The 25552-nt window shown below is 38.0% G+C and overlaps 1 protein-coding gene across 6 annotated transcripts in view; it reads left to right on the top strand.

The window, feature by feature from the left end:
• Mast2 (microtubule associated serine/threonine kinase 2) overlaps nt 1-25552 on the top strand; it is a 161096-nt gene that overhangs the window by 31500 nt on the left and 104044 nt on the right. For all 6 annotated transcript variants that reach the window (XM_055618483.1, XM_055618482.1, XM_055618481.1 and 3 more), the window contains exon 3: nt 794-936. In XM_055618483.1, the coding sequence (XP_055474458.1) occupies nt 794-936 (143 nt within the window). The remainder of the gene's footprint in view (nt 1-793; nt 937-25552) is intronic.

Genomic DNA, 25552 nt, shown 5'->3' with positions numbered 1-25552 from the left:
TTTTTTAAATTTTGAGGCAGGATTTCTCAGTGCAATTAATGTAGTTGGTAAACCTGGATTGAGCACCTAGAATCTGGTGAGAACAGTATAGACTTAGTTGAAATCACAAGGATCAGACTTGTGTATATGAGTGCTCTATCTGCATGTATACCTGCATGACAGAAGAGAGCATCGGATCCCAGTGTAAATGGTTGTGAGCCACCATGTGATTGCTGGGAATTGAATTTAGGACATCTGGAAGAGCAGACAGTACTCTGAACTGCTGAGCCATCTCTCCAGCCCCCAAGGCTCAGACTTGTTTGGAATAATAGTTCTGTACCACTCATTGCACTTGATGAGGGTAGTAGGAGAGCTCAGAAAACTCTTAAGCCAGAGGTGTACACCTGTAATCCCAGCACTTGGGAGTCAGAGGCAGGCACATCTGAGTGTGAAGCCAGCCTGATTTACAGAGTGAGTTCCAGGACAGCCAGGGCTACACAGAGAAACCCTGCCTCAAAAAACCAAAAAACGACACCCCCTCCCCCCAAACAAAAACAAAAACCTTTTAAGACTGCTAGTTTAAGGGTTAAAATGTGGCGTTAACATGGTGGTGAATATTACTGAGAACTGAATATACTCGACCTGCTTTAGTTATTCCATTTGCACGTCTTTCAAATTCTAACATGGATAAGGATGAACCTCCTCTCTTGGTTTGTGTCAACAATATTATTTTCCACCTGACATCATTGTGTTTATTCTTTCATTCATTTGTCAACATATAATTATATGACTGTTTTCTGCCTTGTGTTTGAAGGTAAGCAGCTGCTCCCTTTGTCCAGCAGTGTACACAGCAGTGTGGGACAGGTAACTTGGCAGTCTACGGGAGAAGCATCAAACCTGGTTAGAATGAGAAACCAATCTCTTGGACAGTCTGCACCTTCCCTTACTGCTGGCTTGGTAAGTGTAAAGACTTGGGGTTGCTCTAGGAATGAATCTTTGATCCAATCATTGATGTTTGTTCTGTTTTCATTTTTAGGATAGTAATTTCTCAAAGTGAATAAGTTTGAAATTTTAATTACATATGTTCTGATCTCTTTATACCTTGTACTGATTAGTGATTATCAAGAGAATAATTGAGTATGATTTTAACTATTTTTGGTTTTTGAAGACAGAGTTTCTCTGTGTAGCAACTGGCGAGTGTGTTTGTAACGTTAATGAAATTTTTCTGGGAAAACGTTATGTATAAATAATTAAAGATCATATAAAGTTGTGTTGCTTCTGTCCGCTGCTCTGGCTGATAGTGGACACTTTGTGGATAAAAGAATGTACTTTGTTCATTTTAAAGATTTATTTAATTATTTTGTGTGTGGGTAGGGATACCAGTGGAGGTCAGAAGAGGGTGTCAGATGCCTTGAATCTGGAGTTACAGGTGGTAATAAGCTGTTGAAGTGGCTGCCAAGAACTGAATTCAGGTTTCCTGGAGAGCAATAATTGATCTTAACCACCGAGTCATTTCTCTAGTCTTGTCTTCCATTTGTCTAGGCTTTGTGTGGTAGGCAGGTCTTTACAAAGGTTAAGAAATTTAGTCTTCACTCCATCGCCTGCCATCTTGCTAATCTCATAGTCTTCTGCTTGTCAAGGAATATTAGTGATTTTGAGGACACATCAACAGAAAACTTTGAATGTAATATTAGCTGTCTATATCTTGGGATAAACTTTTTGGGTCAAAATGTTCTCTCTGTTGCTTGTCCTGGGAAGTGGGGGCAGATGAAGGAACAATTTCTATATCAGGTAGAATCTTTGGATCAAAAAAGGTAATCTTTGTATCAGAGGATTTCCTGGCACCACTGAATTCAGAACTCTTGGAAATGTAGTGCTGACTATATTTCTGAATTATGTTCTTTAAAAATAGAACATATCGATACATAATTTACACCGTACTGTTCGTCTAATGTGTATTTTACAGATATGTGTAGCTCTCATTCTATTCAGTATTACAACATTTAGAAAGAAACACTGCAGCCTTTTAAGATCATTTTCTCATATGCAGTTTTCCTAGTTCTAGGCAGCTTCAGATGTATTTTTCTACAGCAATAGCTTTTCTTGTTCTGCATATCAGTTTATGGCTTTGATTATTGTCATATAAATTAAATTATATGAAATGTGGCCTTTATGTTTGTCTTTTTCTCCCACTTCAGATGTTTTTTTTTTTTAAGGTTCATTCATATTGAATGTGTCAGTATTGAATTTTTGTTTTAACATAATCTTTTGTTATAGATATATCATATTTTGTGTATTTATCATTTGCTAGGTACTTGGTACCTTTTGACAACTATGAATAATGTTGCTATGAAATTGATGTATAGATTTTTATGTGGGCATGTGTTTTTATTTCTTTTGCATGAGTGTGTGTGTGCATTTATATAGGCATGGAATAACTGCATGGTAACTATCATTTGAGCAATTTTGGTTTCTTGTTATTTTTAGCTGTCATTTTGACTTTAGTCATCTAGATAAGAGTATTTTGTTACTTTACTCATCTCTTTAATAACTAAACAATGTTAATCATCTTTTCATATGCTTATTGGACATTCTGTATCCTTTTTTAAAGAAGTCTCTGAATTTTTTGCCCATTTTAAAAACTGAAAACTTTTATTATCTTTATTTTTTACACTGACTTGCTTCTTGTTATTGTTGGTTCTCTATATTCATGAGTCCTGAATCCTGTGAGTCGAACTCGAAGTGAAATGTATTTTAGAAAGTTTTAGGACGTTTTAAGATGACAAACTTGAATTTGCTGTATACCAAGCACTACTCTAAGGCCATTTGAATGAAGTGTGAGTTGTGCACACAGTTCTTATCTCACCATTTGTATTGTGGCTTTGATGGCTTTATCTGTGCTTAGCACTGGACTAGGCATTTTTTTGTTTTCATTCTACAAACAATAATAAACACATATAGCATTGACATTATAATAGACATCATAAGTAATCTAGAGCCTATTTAAAGTATATAGAGGAATGTGGTTAACTTATATGTAAATAAACGGCACTTAAAGGGTTTTTTAAAGATGTTTTTATTTTCTATGTGTGTTTGCCTGCATATATATATGTATGATATATATTGTGGTATTTATATTACATATTGTGATACATCATATATCATATGTGATATATATGATATATCATATAAATGAATATATGATCTATGTGGACATTATACAGATATATGATATATACCATATATCAATATATGGTATATATTATGTTATGTAAATATATTATTATATATAAACATATTTATATATAATATCATATGTGTGCATGGTGCTCAGGGAGGCCAGAAGAGGCTTTTTGGATCCCCTGGAACTGGAGTTACAGGTGGTTGTGAACCACTGTGTTGGGAACTGAACACAGGAACTCTGCAAAAGCATCAAGTGCTCTTAAGTGCTGACCCATCTCTTCAGCCCAATGTGTGGTATTTTATAGGAGTCTGAACAGTCCTCTGATTTTCATATCTCTGGGAGATTCTGTAATCAGTAACAGGTGGAGGCCTCAAGGGAAGAGTTCATTATTTTCTCCCAGCAATCTGCCTTTCATTTTCTCCTGTTCTCTTCTTTCCTTAGTTGTTTACTCACCTGTTCTAACCCCAGGCAAGCTTTTTTTATTCCAGTGCCTAAAAATTTCCAGTTGGATATTTGTATTTGATGGTACATTTACCTATTTGTAAATAGGTGGATATTTATGTTTGGGGGTACGTTTACCTTCTTCTTTCCTATAGCATTGAAATGTATTTCTTTTTTATTTTTATTTTCATTAATTACAGTTTATTCACTTTGTATCCCCCCTGTGCCTCCCTTCCTCCTCCCCTCCCAATCCCACTCTCCCTCTTCCTCACCCATGTCCCTCTCCCAGGCCACTGATAGGGGAGGTCCTCCTCCCCTTCTCTCTGATCCTAGTCTATCAGGTCTCATCAGGAGTGGCTGTTGTCTTCTTCTGTGGCCTGGTAAGGCTGCTCCCCCCTTGGGGGAGGTGTTCAAAGAGCAGGCCAATCAGTTCCTGTCAGAGACAGTCCCTGTCCCCATTACTATGGAGGTCACTTGGATGCTGAACTGCCATAGGCTACCTCTGTGCAGGGGTTCCAGGCCATCTCCATGAGGGGTCCTTGGCTGGAGTATCAGTTTCAGAAAAGACCCTTGTGCCCAGACTTTTAGGATCTGTCACTGTCCTTGTGGAGCTTCTGTCCTCTCCAGGTCTTACTATCTCCCACTTCTTTCATAAGATTCCCTGTGCTCTGCCCAAAGTTTGGCAATGAGTCTTAACATCTGCCTCAATACCCTGCAGGGTAGAGCCTTTCAGAGGCCCTCTGTGGTAGGCCCCTTTCCTGTTCCCTGTTTTCTCCCTTTTCCTATGTCCATCCTCTTTGCCTTTCTGAATGGGGACTGAGCATCTTAGCCAGAATCCTCCTTCCTGATTAGCTTCCTTAGTATCCACTTACGAGTGATGAGTATATACCGTGTGTGTCTTTCTGCTTCTGGGATACCTCACTCAGGATGATTTTTTTCCAGTTCCCACCATTTACGTGCAAATTTCATGGTTTCCTTGTTTTTGTTTTTTGTTTTTGTTTTTTATCACTGAGTAATATTCCATTGTGTAGATGTACCACAATTTCTGTATCCACTCCTCAACTGAGGGGCATCTGGGCTATTTCCAACTTCTGGCTATTACAAATAAAGCTGCTACAAACATGGTTGAGCAGATGTCCTTGTTGTATACTTGAGCGTCTATACTTGAGAGCGTTTTTTTTGGATATATGCCTAGCAGTGGTAGAACTGGATCTTGAGGAAGCACTATTCCTAACTGTCTGAGAAAACATCAGATTGATTTTCAGAGTGGTTGTGCAAGTTTACATTCCCACCAGCAGTGGAAGAGGTTCCCCTTTCTCCACATCCTCTCCAGCATGTGTTGTCACTTGAGTTTTTTATTTTAGCCATTCTGATGGGTGTTTTGATTTGCATTTTCTTGATGACTAAGGACATTGAACATTTCTATAAGTGTTTCTCTGCTATTCGATATTCCTATATTAAGAATTCTCTGTTTAGCTCTGTACCCCATTTTTTAATTGGATTACTTGATTTGTTGCTGTTTAACTTCTTAAGTTCTTTATATATACTGGATATTAGCCCTCTGTCAGATAGAGGGTTGGTGAAGATTCTTTCCCAAGAATCTTTCCCAAGGCAGTTGTTTGAAAACAAAGGAAATAATTAACCTCACTACAGCAAAACAAAAACAAGCACACAAACTTATGACCACAGCCAACATCAAAATCAAAGGATCTAACAGACACTCGTCATTAATCTCTCTCAACATCAATGGACTCAATTCTCCAATAAAAAGATACAGACTAACAGAATGGATGCGTAAATAATACCCAAAAATCTGTTGCATACAAGAAACACACCTAAGTCACAAAGATAGACATTACCTGAGGGTAAAGGGCTGGAAGATGGTTTTCCTAGCAAATGGACCCAAGAAGAAAGCAGGAGTAGCCATTCTAATATCTGATAAAATAGACTTTCAACCAAAATTAATAAAAAGAGACAGAGAAGGACACTTCATACTCATCAAGGGAAAATTCCACCACAATCCTGAACATCTATGCCACCAATACAAGGGCACCCACATTTGTAAAAGAAACATTAATAAAACTGAAACCACACATAGATTCCCACACATTAATAGTGGGAGACTTCAACACCCCACTCTCAAACAAAGGACAGGTCAACAAAACAAATTAAACAAAGAAACAATGTCTCTAACAGAGGTCATGAATCAAATGGACCTAACAGACAACTACAGAACCTTTCACCCAAACACAAAAGAATTTACCTTCTTCTCAGCACCTCATCGAACCTTCTCCAAAATAGACCATATGGTTGGTCACAAAGTGAGCCTCAACAGATACAAGAAGATTGAAATAATGCCTTGTATCCTGTCTGCTCACCATAGACTAAAGCTGGACCTCAACAACAACAGAAATAGCAAAAAAGCCCGCCCCCCACCCCCCCATGAAATGTATTTCAATGTCCCTCCTGCTCTGGCTGATATATCTGAAAAAAAAAAAATCTAAATGAGAATTTGTTAGTCATTATATATAGAACAAAGCCTCTAGAGAGCTTTTAGTTTATAGCAAGATCATATGGAATGACCATCCAACTTTTTAAAATAATTTTATTTTATTTACATTGGTGTTCTGCCTCCATGTATATCTGTGTGAGGATATGAGGTCCCCTGGAAATGGAATTATAGACAGCTGTGAACTGCTGTGTGGGTGCCAAGATTTGAACCCAGGTCCTTTGGAAGAGCACACAGTTCTCTTAACGCTAAACCATCTCTTCAGCCCTCAACATCCAATTTCAAAGTAATAAAATGTAACATTTATAGAAATTATATTTTGATTATGATGTTTAAAGTGACTAAAAGGTGGCTGGAGATGTATCTCAAGTTGGTGGAGGCCTTTTTAGCATGCAGGAACTCCTTGGTTGTCACCTTGGCACTCCATAATCCTGATGTAGTAGCACATGCTTATATTCCTGCACTCAGGAGATGGAGGCAGAACTTCAGGCTCTTCCTCAGCTTTATAATCAGAAGCCAGGCTGGGATATATAATACTCTGTCTCAAATAAAATTCCTGGACCTAAAAAGTAACTAAAAGCAATCTAGAATTGTTCTAGCTATAGTTATCTGGGAGGTAACTTGCCAGAGGTTAGACTTAATTACAGTCTGGAAAACAGATAAGCAAAAGCCTTTAATGAAGCAAATACTTGCAGCAGTTCTCAAGCTGTGAGTCTTGACCCCGTTGGGACTCATATCAGATATCCTGCTTATTAGATATTTACATTATGATTCATAACAATAGCAGAGCAGTTATGAAGTAGCAATGAAATAATTTTATGGTTGGGGGTCACCACAACATGAGGAACTGTGTTAAAGGGTCGAAGCTTTAGGAAGGTTGAGAACCACTGACATAATGTGTTTGTTTAGGGATGTTTGGACTTCTCTCTCATCTAAATATTTCAAGTATTTACTGAGAGGGACTTGTCAAGGGTTGTGTGTGTGTGCGCATTTATCACCATGCTTGTATGGAGGTCCCAAGATTCCCAGGTAGCTTGTGAGAATTGGTTCTTTCCTTCTATAGTGTGGGTCTTGAGGATCAAACTTAGGTCATCATCAGACTGGACAGCAAGCACCTTTACCTAACCCTGAGCTGTCTTCACTGGCCCTTTCTTATTTTGAGAAGTCATTTTTTTTTTTTAATTGGTAAGGAGTATATCATTCCTTTGTTGTGTTTCTAGTTACACAAGTGTATCTGTTACATAATAATAATAGTTATTTAAGGAGTAAAGAACTTCTAGGATATAAATTAGGTATGTGTTATATCTAACTGGATAATCCTGCCCATATAAAAAGCTTGTTTCAGGATGTCATTACCAGCCTGGCATGATGTCACACAGACCTCTATTTTTCTTTTCCTAATCACCACTACGTATACTTGTTGAATAATGAATTCTCCATGATAAATTTTGTAAGAAATATTAACTCCCCTCATATCCCCTGCAATGGGACTGGGAATATAATTTCAGTGGAAGAACTCTTGCTTAATATATGCATATTGAATATGATATGCTATTTTGGGATCCTTGTTATTTTGACATTTTTTCATTAAGGTGAAGTTACTAAGGGAAAACTCATTTCAGTTTCTCCTACAGAGACTACTTCTGTGCCATAGACTATTTGAAGACCCACATTTTGAGGGGTCAGTCCCATCAGTGCTGTAGTGTGTGCCTCCAATTTAGATACTAGCTGTCTGTCTGGACCCTGTAATTTCTGACTGACTAGCTACAAATTTGTATTTTCATGACTGTGTGTTTAGCCTTTATTAATTTGCTAGGCTTATGGAACCCCAGGAACTACATATTGTCCGGTTTATTATAAATGGTATTTTAAGGATACAGATAAACAAGCTAAATACACCTGCAGATTTTTTACCAAACCTACTTAATTTAGGATTCCTAAACACTTCTATCTCCTTTTCACCCATTGACCAGAGGTAAGAGAGAACGAAGGTTATTAGGTAAAAGGGGTTGTAGACCTTTTTAGAAGTAGTTCTTTGGGATGAGTCTACTCTTCATTGTCTGGATACCAGCAGTCCAGTCCAAAGGCCAACACCAAACAGCAACATGAATCAGCATGATTCAGAAGATTGGGACAGTGAAAGCCAAAAGACTCAGTTGGATTGCCCTGAGAACTTCTCTGGAATGTTCTCTCTTCGAAGTCAAGTGTTGAAGCGTGAAGATCAACACAGTGATACTGATCCAAAAAGGCGTGTCTCACTGTCCGTGGGCTTCTATGTATCTCCTCTCCTCAGAGCCCACCCACGGATGTTCTCAGCCGGCCAAGGTCACACCCCTCCCAGGAGAGAGCTCACAGCACAACATCACGTGCCCTTTCATAAGCAGCCTCCAGCAACACATCCGTCACATGACTCTCACAAGACAGCTTCTAGCAAAAACACATGATTCAAGAGTCTTCAAAGAAACCAGAAACTTCTACTTCTTGAAGGAGAACTAGGTGAGGTGAGGTTTGGAAGAGTCCTGAGTGTAGGAGCTTTGTTGGGATGCACTCTCCTTATGGCACATGGGGGAATTCTTGTTGGACTACCTTTAAGCCAAGCCTCCATGTTCTCAGCAATTCAGAAATCAAGGAAGTTGCCCAAAGAAACCCTGAATATGTGTGAATGGTATGTTATACGAACTTTAGTTTTCAAATTCTGCAAAATGAAACACATCCATCTTCCATATTTTATTTCTTTTGGTAACCATTGGGTTACCTGTTTGGTTATACAGAGAGTAAGTAGGACATTTTCTTATAATTTCCTTGGCTTGTTGCCAGGTGATAGAATTTTTTTTTTCTTAAACCTTTACTGATAACATGCTATTTTTCTTGAATTTTTGAGGCTTCTAACACATTTTCTACTAGTAATTGGTCAATTTCCTCATTTCCTTGGGCCAGTGGACCTGTCAAACCTGTATGAGACCGAATTTGAGTAATATATAATGGGTAGTTTCTATTTCTGGTTGCCTATTGCAGTTGCATAAATAACAAAGTTAATTCTGAATCATCAGGAATAAATTTAGCAGTTTTTATATGTAAAACAACTCTTTCTGCATATTATTATGTAATAAGAGATTCAGGAAAATCTAATACCATAAGGATTGCATATAATTCTGATATGGGCTTTGAATTACTTATTTTGACTTATAGCCTGCCATTCTCAACTTATTTTCATCAATATATAGTTGCTTCAGGAATTTATGTTCCCTTTATAATATGTGGGAGAATCTAATTAGTTCTTTTTATAAACTGCAGATACTTTTAGCTTATTTGTTATTAATTTCTCCCAAATAGTTACTACAAGATCTTTGCTAATTTTCATTGATTACCCATAATGATATAATCTCAGGATTAGTAAGAGGCATTAAAATTTTGGCTGGGTCTGTTCCTGAAAATTGATGTAGCCTTATTCTACCTTTTATGATTAATTTAGAAGACTTTTCTATATAAGTGTTTAATTTCTTTTACTTTGTTTATGTGCTAAGAAGATCTATTCCATAATACTAGCTTTCTTTTGCATAATGAGCCCGGTAGGAGTATGAGTTGAAGACAAAATAACCAAAATATAATCAAGTTTATGATCTTGCAGTCTCTGTACTACCAGAGTTAATGTTTTTTTTTTCCTTCAGCTGTTAACCATTTTGGACTGTTTAAGTCCGAATTTCCTTGTAACATTTGAAACATCACTTAACTCATCAGTTGTTAATTCAATGTAGGCTTTAGCCAATTTATATCCCCTATTAATTTTTGAAAATCATTAAAGAGTTTGCCATTGATGGCTACTCATCTGTACCTTCTATGGTCGAAATTTTTGTTGACTTATTTTATAACTCAAATAGTTAATGCAATCTCTTTTTGTAGTTTTTCAGGAGCAATATTTATCCTCTGGCTTTTTTGTGTGTGTTTCCTTAAACATTTTCTCTAGAGTATCTGTATCAAAAGCAGCCAACAAAATATCATGTAACGACAGATAAGAGATTGAGGAAATTCCCTAGAAATTTCTAGAAATACTAGGATGTATTTGTTGTTGCACAAAGTATTGACATAAAGTTGACTACTTAACATTCCTTGTGGAAGAACTTTCCAATGATATATTTTTACTGGACCACTGTTATTATAAGTAGCCACTGAGAAATCAGTCTTCTAAAACAATTACAATCATAGGCCATGACTTAGGTAATAAAGAAGGTAAAGGAATTTCAGGCTGTAAAGGACCCGTTTGGTTGAATTACTTCATTCATCACTTTTATATCTGTTAACAGCCTTCATTTTCTTGATTTTCTTTTTGTTACAAATACAGGGCATTTCCAAGGACTGATAGACTTTTCTATATGTTGATCTTCCAGCTGATCTTGGAACAGCTACTCAAGTGCCTGTAGTTTTTCCTTAGTTAAGGATCATTGATCTATGCACACAGGCTTGTCAGTAAACCATTTTAAGGGTAGAACTGTTGATATTTTATCAGTGGTCCCTTTTATAAATATGGAAACTCAATTCCTGTGATGGCCTGGTTTGGACATTTGGCACAGTCGTTATTGTTTTTGATGACACATATCAATGCACTTTTTCCAGGACCATCTACCATTTTGTCCCTAATGTCATCATGAGTTATCTCTGGGATTGCAGGGATTTTAATTGTAGTACCCTATTGTTTAAAAAGATCTCTTTCAATTAAATTTATGGTTAAGTCACCCACATAATAGCTCAACTTCCTTATTTTACCTTCTGGTCCCACACATTTAGCCCACCCTACACTTTGTTTTATTTGAGATAATTTACCAATTCCTATAAACTGTAACAAACTTCTGAAGTGGCCATTCTGTATTCCAGGACCTTTTGGAAATGGTAGTCATGTCAACTCCTGTATGCACCAAACCTATTTCAATACCATTCATTTACTTGCAGTTTTAAATTTGGTCTCTGATCGTTAGCTACTGTTTGCCACAGCACACATTTTCCAGTCTTCCCAAATCCTTGATCTTTGTATTGGAGTGTCTTTACCCTTAATATAGGGAAACAGTAGCAGCTGAGCAATTCTATCTCATTTTTACATATGCTATGATTTTAATTTCTTCCTTGAAATTTTCATTCATAATGCCTTTATCCACAATGAATCCTTGGGAAGTTAATCCACTCTTTCCCAAGATCATTCCTACTATCTATCCTGAAGGCAAAGGACCATAAATACCAGTAACATTGAATTTTTGGGGACAGGGCAAGAGGTTCTCTGTGGCCTTCAGTAGTGTGCATGAGATCAGCAGTACTAAGTTGCAGTTTCTTTACTTGCTTGTTGCCTCTGGTTGATCAGACAGAAACAGCTTGTAATTTTTGCTGCGGGACCTGGAGCTGGCAGATCCTCACTTCATTTCCAATGGCAAGAGATTACCTTGGACTTCTCTCTTGAATCTACATGCATTTGTCCAGTGACACCCCTTGCCAGAAACCCTGGAGGCCTAGGGGATCTTTCTGAAAACTTAATAGAAATCCCCCTGCCTCAGCCTCCCAAGTGCTGGGAACAAAGGTGCGTGTCACCACCACCTGGCTTCTGGAATCATGCTATATAGACTTATTTTTATCTGACTTTTTGTTTTTGTTTTATGGTTTTTACTAGACAGGGTTTCTCTGTGTAGACTTGGCTGGCCTGGATTCAGGCTGGCCAGGAACTCACAAAGCTCTGCCTGCTTCTGCCTCCCCAAGTGCTGGGCTTACAGGTGTGGGCACCATGCCCAGTGTATATTCAACACATTTTTTGAGAATTTATATTTTCATATTAAATTTTTTCAATTTTTTTGAGAATTTTTTGAAAAAGTTGCATGTAACAATTGATTCTTTTTATTGCTGATGTTGTGTAAGTATTTAAGCAACTATTTTTTATTTTTTTATTTCATGTACATTATATGTGTGAGGGTGTCAGAGCTTGGAGATAGAGACAGTGAGCTGTCATGTGTGTGCTAGGAATTGAACCCTGTCCTTTGGAAGAACAGCCAGTGCTCTTAACCACTGAGCCATCTCTCCAGCCCAACCATGTTTTTTTTTATTTTTTATTTTTTTTTAATTATTGTTAAAGTAACTTTTATTTGCATGAGTTAATTGTCATCCTTGAGGCTTGCTGCCTGGTCTGCTAACCTAGGTGTAGTCCTGGAAGCTTCTAGCCTTCATACAATCTAATCTAGGCCTAGAATGTTTTCAGCCTCTTAGTCTTATAATAAGCTCACCCTTTCTACTTCTTTCTGAACTCTGGCTGGCTGGTTCAACTTAGCTGTTCTGGCTCAAATACCTCCCCTAGCTGACTGATTTAGTCTGATTTCTCTTTTGGCCTCTGACTGAATTGCTTTGCTTGGCTTCAGACTGACTCTAGCAATCTGTTTTAGTCTTCTGGCTCCTTCTCATTCTCTGGCTTGTTCTTTCTTCACTCATGTCTAGCTTGTTCTTTCTTCAGTCTTTCTTAATAAAACTCTCTCAGTAAAAACTGCCTCTGAATTCCATAAATCCAACTGCCATGAACTCAGCTCCACTGTGCTACCTTTCAGCTCACTCTCAACCAAACTGCCTGAACAGAACGACTAGAACTCAGTGGTCTGCATGCCTGTCTCCTGAGTTCTAGGGTTAAAGGTGTGTACCACCATGCTAGGACTTAAGCTTTTCTTTACCTGAACCTTTCTGTATACTTGGCTGGCCTCGAACTCATAGATCTCCTTGCCTCTGTCTACTGGGATTAAAGGCATGTCTGTATTCTACTGATTACTGATATGTATTATTAATATATCTTTTAGTTAAGCGGCAGCTATTTCTAAACCAGCTGTATACCCAAATTACCACACAGAGGCTAGGATTTACTTAATTAACCTAGACCACAATGCTGGGCAATAATTACTCCATCCTAATCTTCCAAGCCCGCATAGCTTCCTTTCATTCAAATTTCTACATTATACTTGCTTTTTAGTCATACCTTAGGTCCAGTTCATTTCTCCTGATGTTCCAGGTCCTCTCCTCCCACTTTCTTCTTTCTCCTTCCCTCTGGACCAGGATGTCCCAACCTGTTCTCTCCATTGCTCAGCATTGGCTGGTTGTTTTTATTGGCAACACAAAGAACAAATGGTAGCATGTTTACACAAACTTGAGATAGGTGATGTTTAGAATAAGGATTGAAGCCAGACAGTGGGGTAGAGAAATCAACGTTTGAATGAACAAGGGTAAATTGTATACTATTCCACAAGAGTATTATACCAACATAGCCAGATCACATAGCTGTAGTTATTCAGATATGATCCTTTGCAACAGTAGCCATGTTCTGAATTAATTTTTTCTACTTCTATTGAATATATATGGTGTTTTGCCTGCATGTATATCTGTGTACCATATGCATACAGTATTCTTGGAGGCCCGAAGCGGGTTCTAAGATCTTTTGGAAGTGAAGTTACAGATGGTTGTGAGCCACCATATGGGTGTTGGGAATGGAACTCAGGTCTTCTGGAAGAACAGACAGTGCTTTTAGCTGGGTCATCATCTCCAGTCTCAAGGCAATCATATTGTTGAGAATTGGTGAGTGTAGCATTTTGGTCATGTGTAGAAAATAATGTCTAGCAGCAAGTGTCATGTTTTTCTGGCTTTTTTTGGTCTACTCCTGTTCTTTGATGTTTCCTGGGTCTTATGTGTAGGATTGTGTTATAGTTGTACCAATTAGGGTTGATACCCATCATCACTTACTTGCATTTTGACCAGTTGTGGTTCTCTGTACTAGCATCTGTTTATTGCAAAGATAAGCTTCCTTCATGAGGATAAGAGCCACATTTATCTCTGTATTTAGGTAAGTATTTAGAATATTGTTAGAAATTACATTGGTTTTGGAAATGGCAATAGTAGATACTTTTAAAGAGTCTCTAACCTCTCCAGCCAGCAGATAGTTAGCTAGGTTTACTTCTGGGCATGAGAGGGCCCTAAGCCTAATTAAACAGCTGTTGGTTATCCCCAAGATAATAAATAGTACCACATTTGCACCATTGGGAATATCTTAACCGATGGTCATTATTATGGTTCATAGACTTTACTGTTGCCTAAGACTATTGATTGCTGGGCAATCAGTAGTCTTGATAGCTTGCCTAGCACCTCAAACACTCTGATAGCTAGTCCTCAGGAAGGAGGTTACAACATTAGTTTCAGTCAGATTCCTCCAAATCCTGAGGCCAAAGTTGTATGGTGTCTTCAGCAGCAGGCTCTTACCTTCAAGTTCTAGGAAACAGCTAAGGGGAGAGGCGTAGTTTATGTTGTTTTGGCATCTCGTGGACTCTTCTGAACAGCAATTCTAAGGGAAATATTTCATGCTGGCACTGGGGCTTTTGGGGATGGAGTTCATTTTATCACTCTGTTTGGTGTGATAAACCAAACCCCCACCCAACCCCATGTATGTATGTATGTATATATATATTTGTGTTTGTGTGTTCTTTGTTTGTTTTGATACAGGGTTTCTCTCTGTAGCCTTGGCTGTACTTTCTTTGTAGACCAGGCTGGCCTTGAACTCACAGAGGTCGGCCTGCCTCTGCTTCCCTGGGGTTATAGGCATGCACCACCACACCTGGCTATATGTATTTTTAACTAAGTCTATAAAATAGTTTTCTCTGTAGCCTTTTCAAGCATTCTTAGTGTTATTTAGCTCTCTTTTCCCCTCTTCCTCTGTATTAGCCTTTTTACATGCCCTCTTTAGTTTATCACTGCACTCCTGTTTTTCTTTTGAAAATTTTTTTCTTGAAGATTTATTTTATGCACGTGTTTTGCCTGCATGCATGTCTCTGTACCACTTACATGTCTGGTTGCCCATGGAGGCCAGAAGAGGATGTCAGATTCTCTAGAATTGGAATTACAGGTGGTTTTAAGCTATCAGGTTGATACTAGAAACCAAACTTGCTTTTAACTGCTGAGCCGTCTCTCCATTTTTCTTGGGGTGTGTGTGTGTGTATGAGTGTATGAGTGGGTGCCTAAGAAGATCAGAGGCATTGGATCCCTTTGAATGAATGGCTTTGAGATACTTGATATGGGTGCTGGGAACTGAGCTTTTGTCCTCTGGAAGAACAATGAATGTTCTTAACCATCGAGCCATTTCTCTCTTTTTTTAAAAAAAATGATTTGTCTTTATTTTATGTGCATTGGTGTTTTGCCTACATATTATTTATGTGTGAGAAGTTCAAATCTGGAACTGAAGTTACAGTTGTGATCTGCCATTTGGTTGTTCTGGAAGAGCAGCCAGTGCTCTTAACTGCTGAGCCATCTCTCCACCCCTCTGAGCCATCTCTTCAGTTCTTGTTTTGATTTTCCTAACAATAGCTTTTAAAGAATAGACATTCCTAATTTTCTTTCTTTAAAAATTATTTTCCTAGCTGGGTGCTATGTCACAGGCCTGTAATCCCACTAGCACTCAGGGAGGCAGAGGCAGGTGGATCTCTGTGAGTTCGAGGCCAGCCTGGTCGACAAAGTGAGTCCAGGACAGCCAAGGCTACACAGAGAAACCTTTACAGACCTAAAGAAGCTAAACACTAAGGAGGACCCAAGGGAGGATGCCTAAATCTCATTTAGAGTGGCCAACAGGATAGATACCAGAAGTGGTAGAAGAGAGGAAACAGGATGGGAGCCTACTATGGACGGTCATCTGAACGGTGAAGCAGATGGTGAGACTTATGGCCAAACTTTGGGTATAGTGCAGGGAGTCTTTTGGAAGAAGAGGGGTTGGGGATAGAGGGACATGGAGGGGATAGAAGCCCCACAAGGAGACCAATAAAGCTAAAGGATCTGAGCCCAGGGGGTCCTGCAGAGACCGATGCACCAGTGGAGGATCACACATGGAGAGGATCTAGACCCTCTGCTCAGAGGCCCAGTGGCTGATTGGCAGCTTAGTTTTTATGTGGATCTCCCAGTGAGGGGAACAGGGTCTTCCTCTGTCATGAACTAGGTTGCCTGCTCTTCGATCACTCACCTCTGGTGATGCAGCCTTGCCAGGCCATCGAGGAAGAGGATCCAGGCAGTCCTGATGAGACTTGGCAAGTTATGGATAGGTAGCAGTGGTGGAGGACTCCCCCTTTCAGTGACTAGGGTAAGAGGGAGGGAGGGTGAGAATGTAGAGAGTTGAGGGAGGGGGCTTCAATCGTGATATATAATGAATAAATTGTGAAAAAATACATTAACAAGAATTTTCATAGCAAAAGATTTTATTTTCCATTATTGTTATAGTTGTTATTTTATGTGTATGGGTGTTTTACCTGAGTGTGTGTATGTATTCCATGAGTGTGTCGTGCCCACAAAGGACAGAGGACAGTATCATATCCTCTGGGACTAGAGTTATGGATAGTTGTGAAATGCTGTGTATATGCCGGGAATTACCTGGTCCACTGGAGGAGCAGTCCTCTTAACTGAGTTATCTTCCTAGCCCCTTGAAACTTCACAATTATTAAATCAAATATATAACTTTTTTATTTATGATTTTGTGCTTTTGATATATCAAAAATGTCCTTGTCGAGTCAAAATCCTAGAAATGTTCTCTTGTGTTTTCTTCTAGTGTTATGGTTTTATATTTTGAATTTTTTTTATATATAACATGAACATGGATTTAGTTTATATTCCTTTTGAATCTGAGTCTTGAACCCTGGGTACAGTGTTAAGACTAGCCAGTGCTTTTAACTGCTGAGACATTTCTCTGTCCCCTAGAGCCATCTCTTCAGTTCTTTTGATTCTCTTAACAATGGCTTAACAGTGGGTATCTGTTCTAAAACTATTGAAAGGACTGTTTCTTTTGCTTATGCTCTCTCTTTCAATCCATTCAGCCTTCTGTCTCTCATGTAGACCAGGCGTAATGCGTAGCTGAGACTGACCTTGATTTACTGATTCTCCTGTATCCACCTCCCAAGTCTTGGAATCACAGGCTCAATTTTATGTTGTGCTGGGGATGGAACCCAGGGCTTCTTGCATCCTAAGCAAGCACTATCAACTGAGCTACCTCCTGTGGCAGGAGGTACCTGCCACAGGAGGTAGCTCAGTTTTTTTTTTTTTTTTCTGAATTACTTTACACCACTATTAAAAGTGGATTATCTGCCTACTTCTGTAACTTTTATTCTGTTTCTATTGATGACAGTATGAAATTATTTATTAGAGCCCTTAAGTAAGTCTGGATTCTTTTCTTTGTTTTGCTCTGTTGACATAATGGACTATTCTGTCACTACCATATTTTCAAATAATTAGCATTTTGTAGTCAAATAATTAATCTTTTGTTTGTTTGGTTGGTTTTGGATTTTTGAGACAGGGTTTCTCTGTGTTGCTCTGGCTGTCCTGGACTCACTCTGTAGGCCAGGCTGGCCTTGAACTCAAATATTTGCCAGCCTCCCAAATGCTCAGGACTAACATCCTGAGCCACTGTGCCCAGCCAAAAGTAAAGCTTAATACTAGGTGGAGTAGTTACTTCTTTTCTATTTCAAAAGTTTTTAGTGTTCTATTTCTTCTCATATAAATTTTAGGATGAGCTTTTTTATATAGAGAAAAGGTTTTTTTTTGTAAATGTAAAAATTATATTAAATTTACAGATCAGATAGAAGAATGCCTATAAACTATCTTTTTCATACTTACCACAACATAGAACACTTTTGATACTTGGTTGGTAGGATGTTTTCCCTACATACCAAGATATTCTCTAGCAGAAGCCAACTGAATGTACTATTGTTCAACTTCATGTCTAAACACCACCTGAAATTAGCCTTTGATTCCACAAATGAAAGCTTAATCTAATACGTACCTTATTTCAAAAGCAAATGTCAAGCCCCAAGTTTTTTTTGGTTGTAAGCCTAGCTTTAATGGCTGAGGTGTGAGCCCCCAGATCATTTTCTTGTGCATCTGACTCACTGACTGTGGTTCTCCTCATTCCTCTTTAGGTTTAATAATTGGTAGGATGGCTCAGAGAACTAAAGGGAAATACTGTGTTTACCTATCTATTATAAAGCATGTAACAGTGGAAAGACATTAATAGCCAAATAAAGAGGGTGTTGTGTGTACCACAACTGCCTTTAAAATTGGGGATTTAAAGGTGGAAGGCACAGTTGTTACCCTTAGTAACTTCATTTTGTCCCATTAAACCTCTTCTCTTTGACTAACTTCTTTTCTACAGCTTTCTGTATGCAGTTGTCTCATGCTTAGAATAGAAATGGTCGTTTTTCTGGTGCTAGGAGGACCCCGCAGAACACTGTGAAACCAAAAATGCACCTAGAACTAGTCTTACTCAGATTGCTGAGCATATGCCTATTTTCTGTTTTCCTACTCTTGTCCTTTTCTTTAAAATCATAAAGCTACTGTTGTAATGGGCAAAATACTATAGATAGCTGCCTTTGCAGTCTAGCCAAACCCAAAATAAATGCCTACTTCACTATGTCTGTCCTCCACTGAATGGATTTTTGAGGTTGCTGGTCCTTGACCTGATCTTTTACAACCATCAGAGCCAAGGCTCTTAACAGGAACAAACATGGAGCTTTCTTTCATGCCTTTTCTGGACACATCAGCTTCCAGTCACTGCCCTATCTTTACCCCTAAGAGTTCTCTGGGTCTATTTGTTCAAGGATTTTTATGAAGGCTTCATTCATACAATCATGATTGATTATTCACATAATCTGTAGCCTGGGGAGTGGGGTAAAAAGTTCTCAGTTTCTGATCTAAGAAAGTCATCATTGTACTTAATTTTTATTCAGAGTTTCAGTAGGAGTCTCTTCATTTAAACAAAAAGCAATCATTTAGGAAATTCCAAGGCATTATGAGCTTTTTTTTTTTTTTATTAATTACACTTTATTCATTTTGTATCCCCCCACAAGCTCCTCCCTCCTCCCCTCCCGCTCCCACCCTCCCTCCCCTTTCTGCATGCATGCCACTCCTCAAGTCCACTGATAGGGGAGGTTCTCCTCTCCTTTCTGATCTTAGTCTATCAGTTCTCATCAAAATTGGCTGCATTGTCCTCTACCGTGGCCTGGTAAGGCTGCTCCCCCCCATTACAAGCTTTTTATACAAAATTGGAATTAAAACCAAAGTAGAGGTGCTGGAGAAGTGGTTCAGCAATTGAGTGTGTTGTCTGCTCTTCAGGGAGCCAGGTTTTATTCCTGCCACCCACATGGAGGCTCACCACCATGTGTAACTCCAGAAGGGTGCCTGACACCTTTTCTGGCCTGGCGAGATCCCCCAACATGTTAGCATGTCTATTGGCATCATTCTTGTTTAGGCAGCATTGTTTGTAATACTTTATGGGCTTAGCATCTCTGAAATTTGTAGGAGACAAAAATCTCACCACAAACTTGCTATTTTCTTTATGGTTTTTTTTTTTAAAGATTTATTTATTATTTATACAACATTCTGCCTGCACACCAGATCTTACTATAGATGGTTCTGAGCCACCTGTGGGACACATATATACATATATGTAAAATACTCAGACACATGAAATATTGAATAAATTAATTAAAAATTCAGTGGAAACTGTCTAGATATTTTTATTTACTTAATTTTCTCATCTTGTACTCATTCTGCAGCCCACTGTTTCTGGAGTTGGGTCCTACCACTGACCCACCCCTTAAATTACAAAGATACCAGTGGCTTCCAAAACTGTAAATTCAAGGGATCTTCTTTGTCAGTGGGCCTCTAGGGAGGTTGTTTAACTGTTCACAATGCTTCTTTTTATACCATTCAGTCTTGGGTTTCTTCCTACTTCTTTGATAACTCATCTTCACTTTCTTGTAGTTTAATTAGTAATTACAAATACTATTTTAATACTAAATATTAGGTTGCAAAGATTTTAAAAAATAAACTTTAACAAAATGTTAGGTTGTAAAGAATCCTATTCTAACAAAATCTCAATCATTTGATTGTACCAATAAAGTCTTGGGAGCCAGTTTCTGGGGTGAAAGCCTGCTAGCCCAGAGAGACAGAAAAAGCACCCAGCAGCTGACATTCCCCAGAAAGACTCTCTTTCTCCATGCTATCTCAACAATTCCTTAAATTCAATGCCCCTACCTTTTACTTCCTGTGCATCTTTCTATCCATTCTGATTTTCACTTACTCTCTGATTTTCTTTTCCTATGTTCACTCCCTGTCAAGCTGTGCCTCTTGACCCATGATTGATTTTATTTAATTTAATCAGAAAGCTCTTGGATTAAAGTTGTGTGCTAGGGCTGAGCCACACCACAACTAGAAACAGTTTTTTTTTTTTTTTTCCCAGTCAACAACACAATCTCGGGGTTTACACTGTGATCAAATATCATGTAACAGAATCCAAGTTGTAAGAGGAAATTTTAGTCATTGTGTTACATTCTGTCCTATCAGATACTCAAAATGTTTAAGAAGCATCAATAAGATCACTGAGTAAGAGAAGTTCTTACTGCCAAGCCTAACAGTGATCTGAGCTTAAGGTCTAGAATGGTTGAAGGAGATAACCTATTCAGGCTGTCACATACATATCCCTTCCCACACACAAAATAAACAAATGTTAAAAAAAAAAAAAGAGTAGGAGTTAGAGAGATGGGTCATTGGTTAATAGTGCTTAATGTTCTTGCTGGAGACTGGGGTTTGGTTCCTAGCAGCCATATGGCAGCTCACAAACAACTGTTAACCCTAATTACACATTATTTGACAGTTCTGGCCCCTGTGGGCACCTGTACAAACTTGGTGCACATAAACTCATACAGGCACACATACAGAAATAAAAGATAAATTTCAAAAAAGAACTTTGAAAAAATCATTGATCTTTATCATTTCAATGGTCCTTTCTAACAACTTTATAAGGTAAGCAGTTGCATTCCTGTTTAGTCAGAATGAATTTGAGGGGGAATATGTTCAGAAACAATGCATTATTCTTTCTGATTGGAAGATTAAGTTCCAATAAGGGATGGAGAATATAATTTACTCTTTTGTGTTAAGGCGGTCTCTGAATATCAAGGAAAGGAGCTGTTATTTAGTGTTTGCTTGTCTCTGTAGACTCTGCTATCCTTAAGTCACAGGATTCTACCTGCCTCTGCCTTCTGAGAGCAGAGATTAAAGGTGTGTACCACCATGCTCAATTGAAAGATTTTCAATTCTTAAATATGAAATCCTTTTAGAAGCAAGCACTTTTTTCTATAACATTAACTATTTAGTAACCATATGACATTTTTCTTGGAAGTCTTTTTGTAGTTTTCCCAATGTAATGAACTAACACAAGTTCTAAATCAGCTAGAAACCAAAGTGCTACAAAGGTTAAGAGGAGTTAGTTCATTACTTCTCTTTGGCTTCTACTGTGGATCTGAGCTTTTCTAGAATATACTCAAAAGTTTGTTACTGATTGGTGTTGTTATAATTTTTTCCATCTCTGTTTCAGGAAATTAGCCTAATAAGTGATTCCCTAGTAAATGAATAGGAGTTTTGAATCCTTGATTTGAACAGCTTATCATAATGTGCCTTAAAAATATTTCTATAAATTGGGATTTGAATGAATTAGAAATTTTTCCATCTTGATTTCTGCTTATATTTGTATGTTTTTGTTAGTAGTTATTTTGATAGATTCTGTGGCTTTAAAAGTGTGATTTTGCAGATAGTAATATACCATGTTGCATACCCAATGCAAATCAGCTGTCTGCTCAGGTCTTGTTTGTTTTCCTCATAGATGCACTTTAGTTGTTTACAAAGCATCAAATGGAAGAAGGGGGTTGGATTTATTAGCTTTCACAAGAATGACTACGCTGGTTGTGTTAAAGGACTTAAACATTTTTCATGAATGAAAGAGAGATGCATCTTGCTTTCTGTGCTATTTTCAGCAGTGAGGCTGCCGTGTTCCTGTAGTCAGTTATAAGAGGACCAGAAAAAGATCTTTTAAATAGAGTTTCTTTTAAACCCCAGACTTGGTTGTAGCTGGCATAGCTATAGAAGGGGCAGCTTTTCCTTCTTGTGGGATACATACTCAAGCTGCCCTCTACTATGGCTTTGTTTACTCCCCAGGTTATAAAAAAGGCTGATTTAGGTATTCTGTGCATACCATTTTCTGTCAAAATAGGGAGATAGTAATATATACCATGTTGCATACCTTGGATTAATTCCTGGAATCTTTTGTGAACTTAGTAATTTTTTGTAATATGTCCTATAGTTTGAAGAACAATGGTTGTAAATTAAAAGATAATATATTAATCATCTTGCTAATAGAGTCCTACCCCCACAAATTTCCATGTGTTTTATTAGAAGAATCAACAACTTGCTTCAATTTTCCATTTTTCTTAGGATTTTAACAATTTCTACAATGGTAGAAAATTTAAACACTTACGCATATTTAAGTGACAGTATTGTAAGAGCTAACCTTCTTGCTCTTGAAATCTAAAAAGGTGTGTCTTGATCCATGAATTAAGGAATACATACCTTTAAACTTGGCTAAAGTCCTGCTTTGAGTATGGCAAGCAATGACCAAAGAAATAATTCTGAGCTTGTTACAGCTTGGTGAAGCTAAGCTTTTGGTTGCTGTGTCTTTTTAGACATCTGGTGGAATGGGGCGCGTTTCCTGTGGCAGCACTGTCAGCGATGAATAGATGAATGAATTCATCCATGCTCAGAACTCACAACACGTGAAGTTTCTTCTCCCAAGGATATAAAAGAGCCCTGAGACCAGCCTTAGCAGTGGTCCAGGCTTCTGGGTCGGGGGTGAGAGGAGAGGCTTTGGGACTGTCAAAGAAGGGAAGGTCTGCGAATCTAGCGATAAAGAAACAAAAGAGCCTGTGACAGTATCGAAAGAATCTGACATTTGCTTTGTCTATACAAAGGATGAAAGGAATTTTGCCGACTTAGCCAAAACAATAACTGTGTTTTTTTTTTAATAAATCAGTTGGAGCCTGAAAACAGGCAACAAAATAATATGGTTTTGTTTTTATATTTCAGAAGAATTTTTACCCTAAGAAATGGATGTAGAACGGTTTGATTTTTGGAAAGGGAAATGTGACACCGATTTTATGAGCTTAGTAGCTGTAGGTGGGGATTCTTGTTTTGTTTGCCAAACCTTTTTAATAGGCAGTGAAGTCTGGATAGAAAAGATTGGAATTGCTTTTCCTAGTACCTTTGTTCTTTCCTTGGTATTTAAGATACTTTCAGACAAAGGAGGCTATGTCTGGAAAAGAAAAGCAAATATCAAGCATTTTCTCTGTTCTGCTTTGATTCTAGTAAGAGCTTTCTGTATTTTTTAGTATTAGGTGGTAATTTTGTCCTGATGCTGGCTGGGTTAGCAGTGTCCTAGGTTACTGGGCACAGCCTGCTGCTCTGAATGGACTGTTTACCTCTATTCAGCAGTGAGTAGGTGCTAGTAGTTGGTGTCTGGGGAGTGGCTTTTTTTTTTTTTTTTTTTTTGTCTGCCGTTTGTTATGGATGATTCCAGTATTCTGAGAAGGAGAGGGTTACAGGTGAGTAAAAGAAAGCCATCTCCTTAATACTATTAATGCCTTTTGAAGATGTATCAGATTGTTGCAGTTTTATTCAGTGCATGGGGGAAGGGAGTGTCACTAACTATTCTTTCATGTATACTTATGACTAGAGAAAATTTTTTAAGACCTTGATACTTTTTGTTTCTTTTTCTTGAAATGGGGTCTTGCTATGTTGCTCAGGTTATGTCTCCCCACTCCTGGGCTCAAGAGATCCTCCTTTAACAAGCCTTCTGCTTAGCCAGGACTACAGTGAGTGCTACCACACCTTACTTAGCTATTACTACTTTTGATAGAAAAATGCTCCTTGAATTAAATAAATGGATCAATTAAATCAAACCTATGTAGGATACAAACCTAATTTTGAACGTTAGAGTATGCAAACATTTGTTTCTGACCATCATGCTTTTCCCTACCTCATAATAAAATCATATGTGTGTGTCTGTAACATTTGAGTCTATATAAACTATTAAGAACTTTTCTAAATCTTTGCTTTGCATATATGCCATTCATTTATATCTGCCTGACTGTTTTTATCTATGTCTGTCCATCCATCCTCCATCTTCTTCACTTCCTAGATGTTTGGTATATGAAGAGGCAAGTAAGGTATATGAGAAAAAATACAGAGACTGACAGATAACCTGAATTGAGTTTTCACGAATATGTTTACTATTAAAATAACTCATCAGATCTTTCAAATTTGGTTCGGTTTATTGTGTGCTCTAAATCAGATCATCTTGCCCTATTCTTATCTGAAAAGAACAAGCCAGCTAGCTTATCACTGAATGTTTTTGAGAACTGACACAATGAAGGTTCCAGTATAAATTCTAGCTGATCAACCTAGTTAGTATGGTCTGTCTATGTGAAATACAACAGTTTCTCTTGTTTTTGTTTTGTTTATTTGACATTTGTAAAGCTGTCCCCCACCCTCCTAAAAAGCACCTTGGGGTCTCTTAATTCCCATGAATTATTGTTATTTTTTTTTATTAAGTGTGTTCAGAAAAAATGTATAGGATAAAGGATTAATAAACTTAAAGCTTATGTTGAAACAAATGGCATTTGTAATTATATTATGATTATACTTATATTTATTTTGTGTGTGTGTGAGAGAAAGAGACACAGACAGACAGGGATAGTGAGAGTTTGGTGGGGGCAGGCATCAGAGATCCCTTGGAACTAGAGTTAAAGGTGTTTGTGAGCCACCAGATGGTGCCAGGATCCAAACTCCAGTCCTAATATGAAGCAGTAAGTACTTTTAACCACTGAGCCATCTTTCCAACCTCATGATAGTGGCCCTTAATAATATTTTTGTATTGCAAACACTCAAAAGCCAAGAGGAACACCTACTGAGTTCTTCAGCATTTAATTGTGCAGTGTGGCTTGGAGGTCAGAGTGGACCACAAACCCCAGCCGGTTACATTGTCTCCTGCTGCAGTTGGTTCAGTGATTTGTCAGCTGATGTCTCAGGGGAATTCTGAAATACATTTAAGAAGTATTAAGGACCCCTCATAAATAGTGGTGTGTGTGCAAGTATAGCTGCTAATTAAAAACAGTTGGTTCTATTAGCACACTTAATTGTATTTCCTAATATTAATGCATTTCTCTTTAGTTGCTGGGATTCAGAAATGTAATCCTTTTCTATGGTGGTGAATTTTAGTTTTTTTCCTGTTTTTGGTTGTTTCTTGTTTTGCCTGCTTTGTGTTAAATCAAGCATCTTTTTCCCCCTCTACTGACAAAGGCATTCTCCAGGATCTGCTACTTTGTTTATTGATGTCCTTTCTTTTGAATCTATTTTTGTCTAGCGAGAGTACCAAACTGTCAGCTTACATAGCTGCAGGGTGTTTCTGTTTTGTTTGAAATGGATATATATACAGACATATATATATATATCCATTATGTAGATATACCTTAAGGTGTATTTTCTAGAAGACAGCACTGGCACATTCAAAATAGAAGCAATGTTTG

The sequence above is a fragment of the Psammomys obesus genome, unplaced genomic scaffold (assembly GCF_907164565.1).
Source record: "Psammomys obesus unplaced genomic scaffold, mPsaObe1.curated_primary_1811, whole genome shotgun sequence".
Lineage (NCBI taxonomy): Eukaryota > Metazoa > Chordata > Mammalia > Rodentia > Muridae > Psammomys > Psammomys obesus.
Note: the sequence above shows the minus strand (reverse complement) of the source record. Positions and strands in the feature narration are given on the sequence as shown.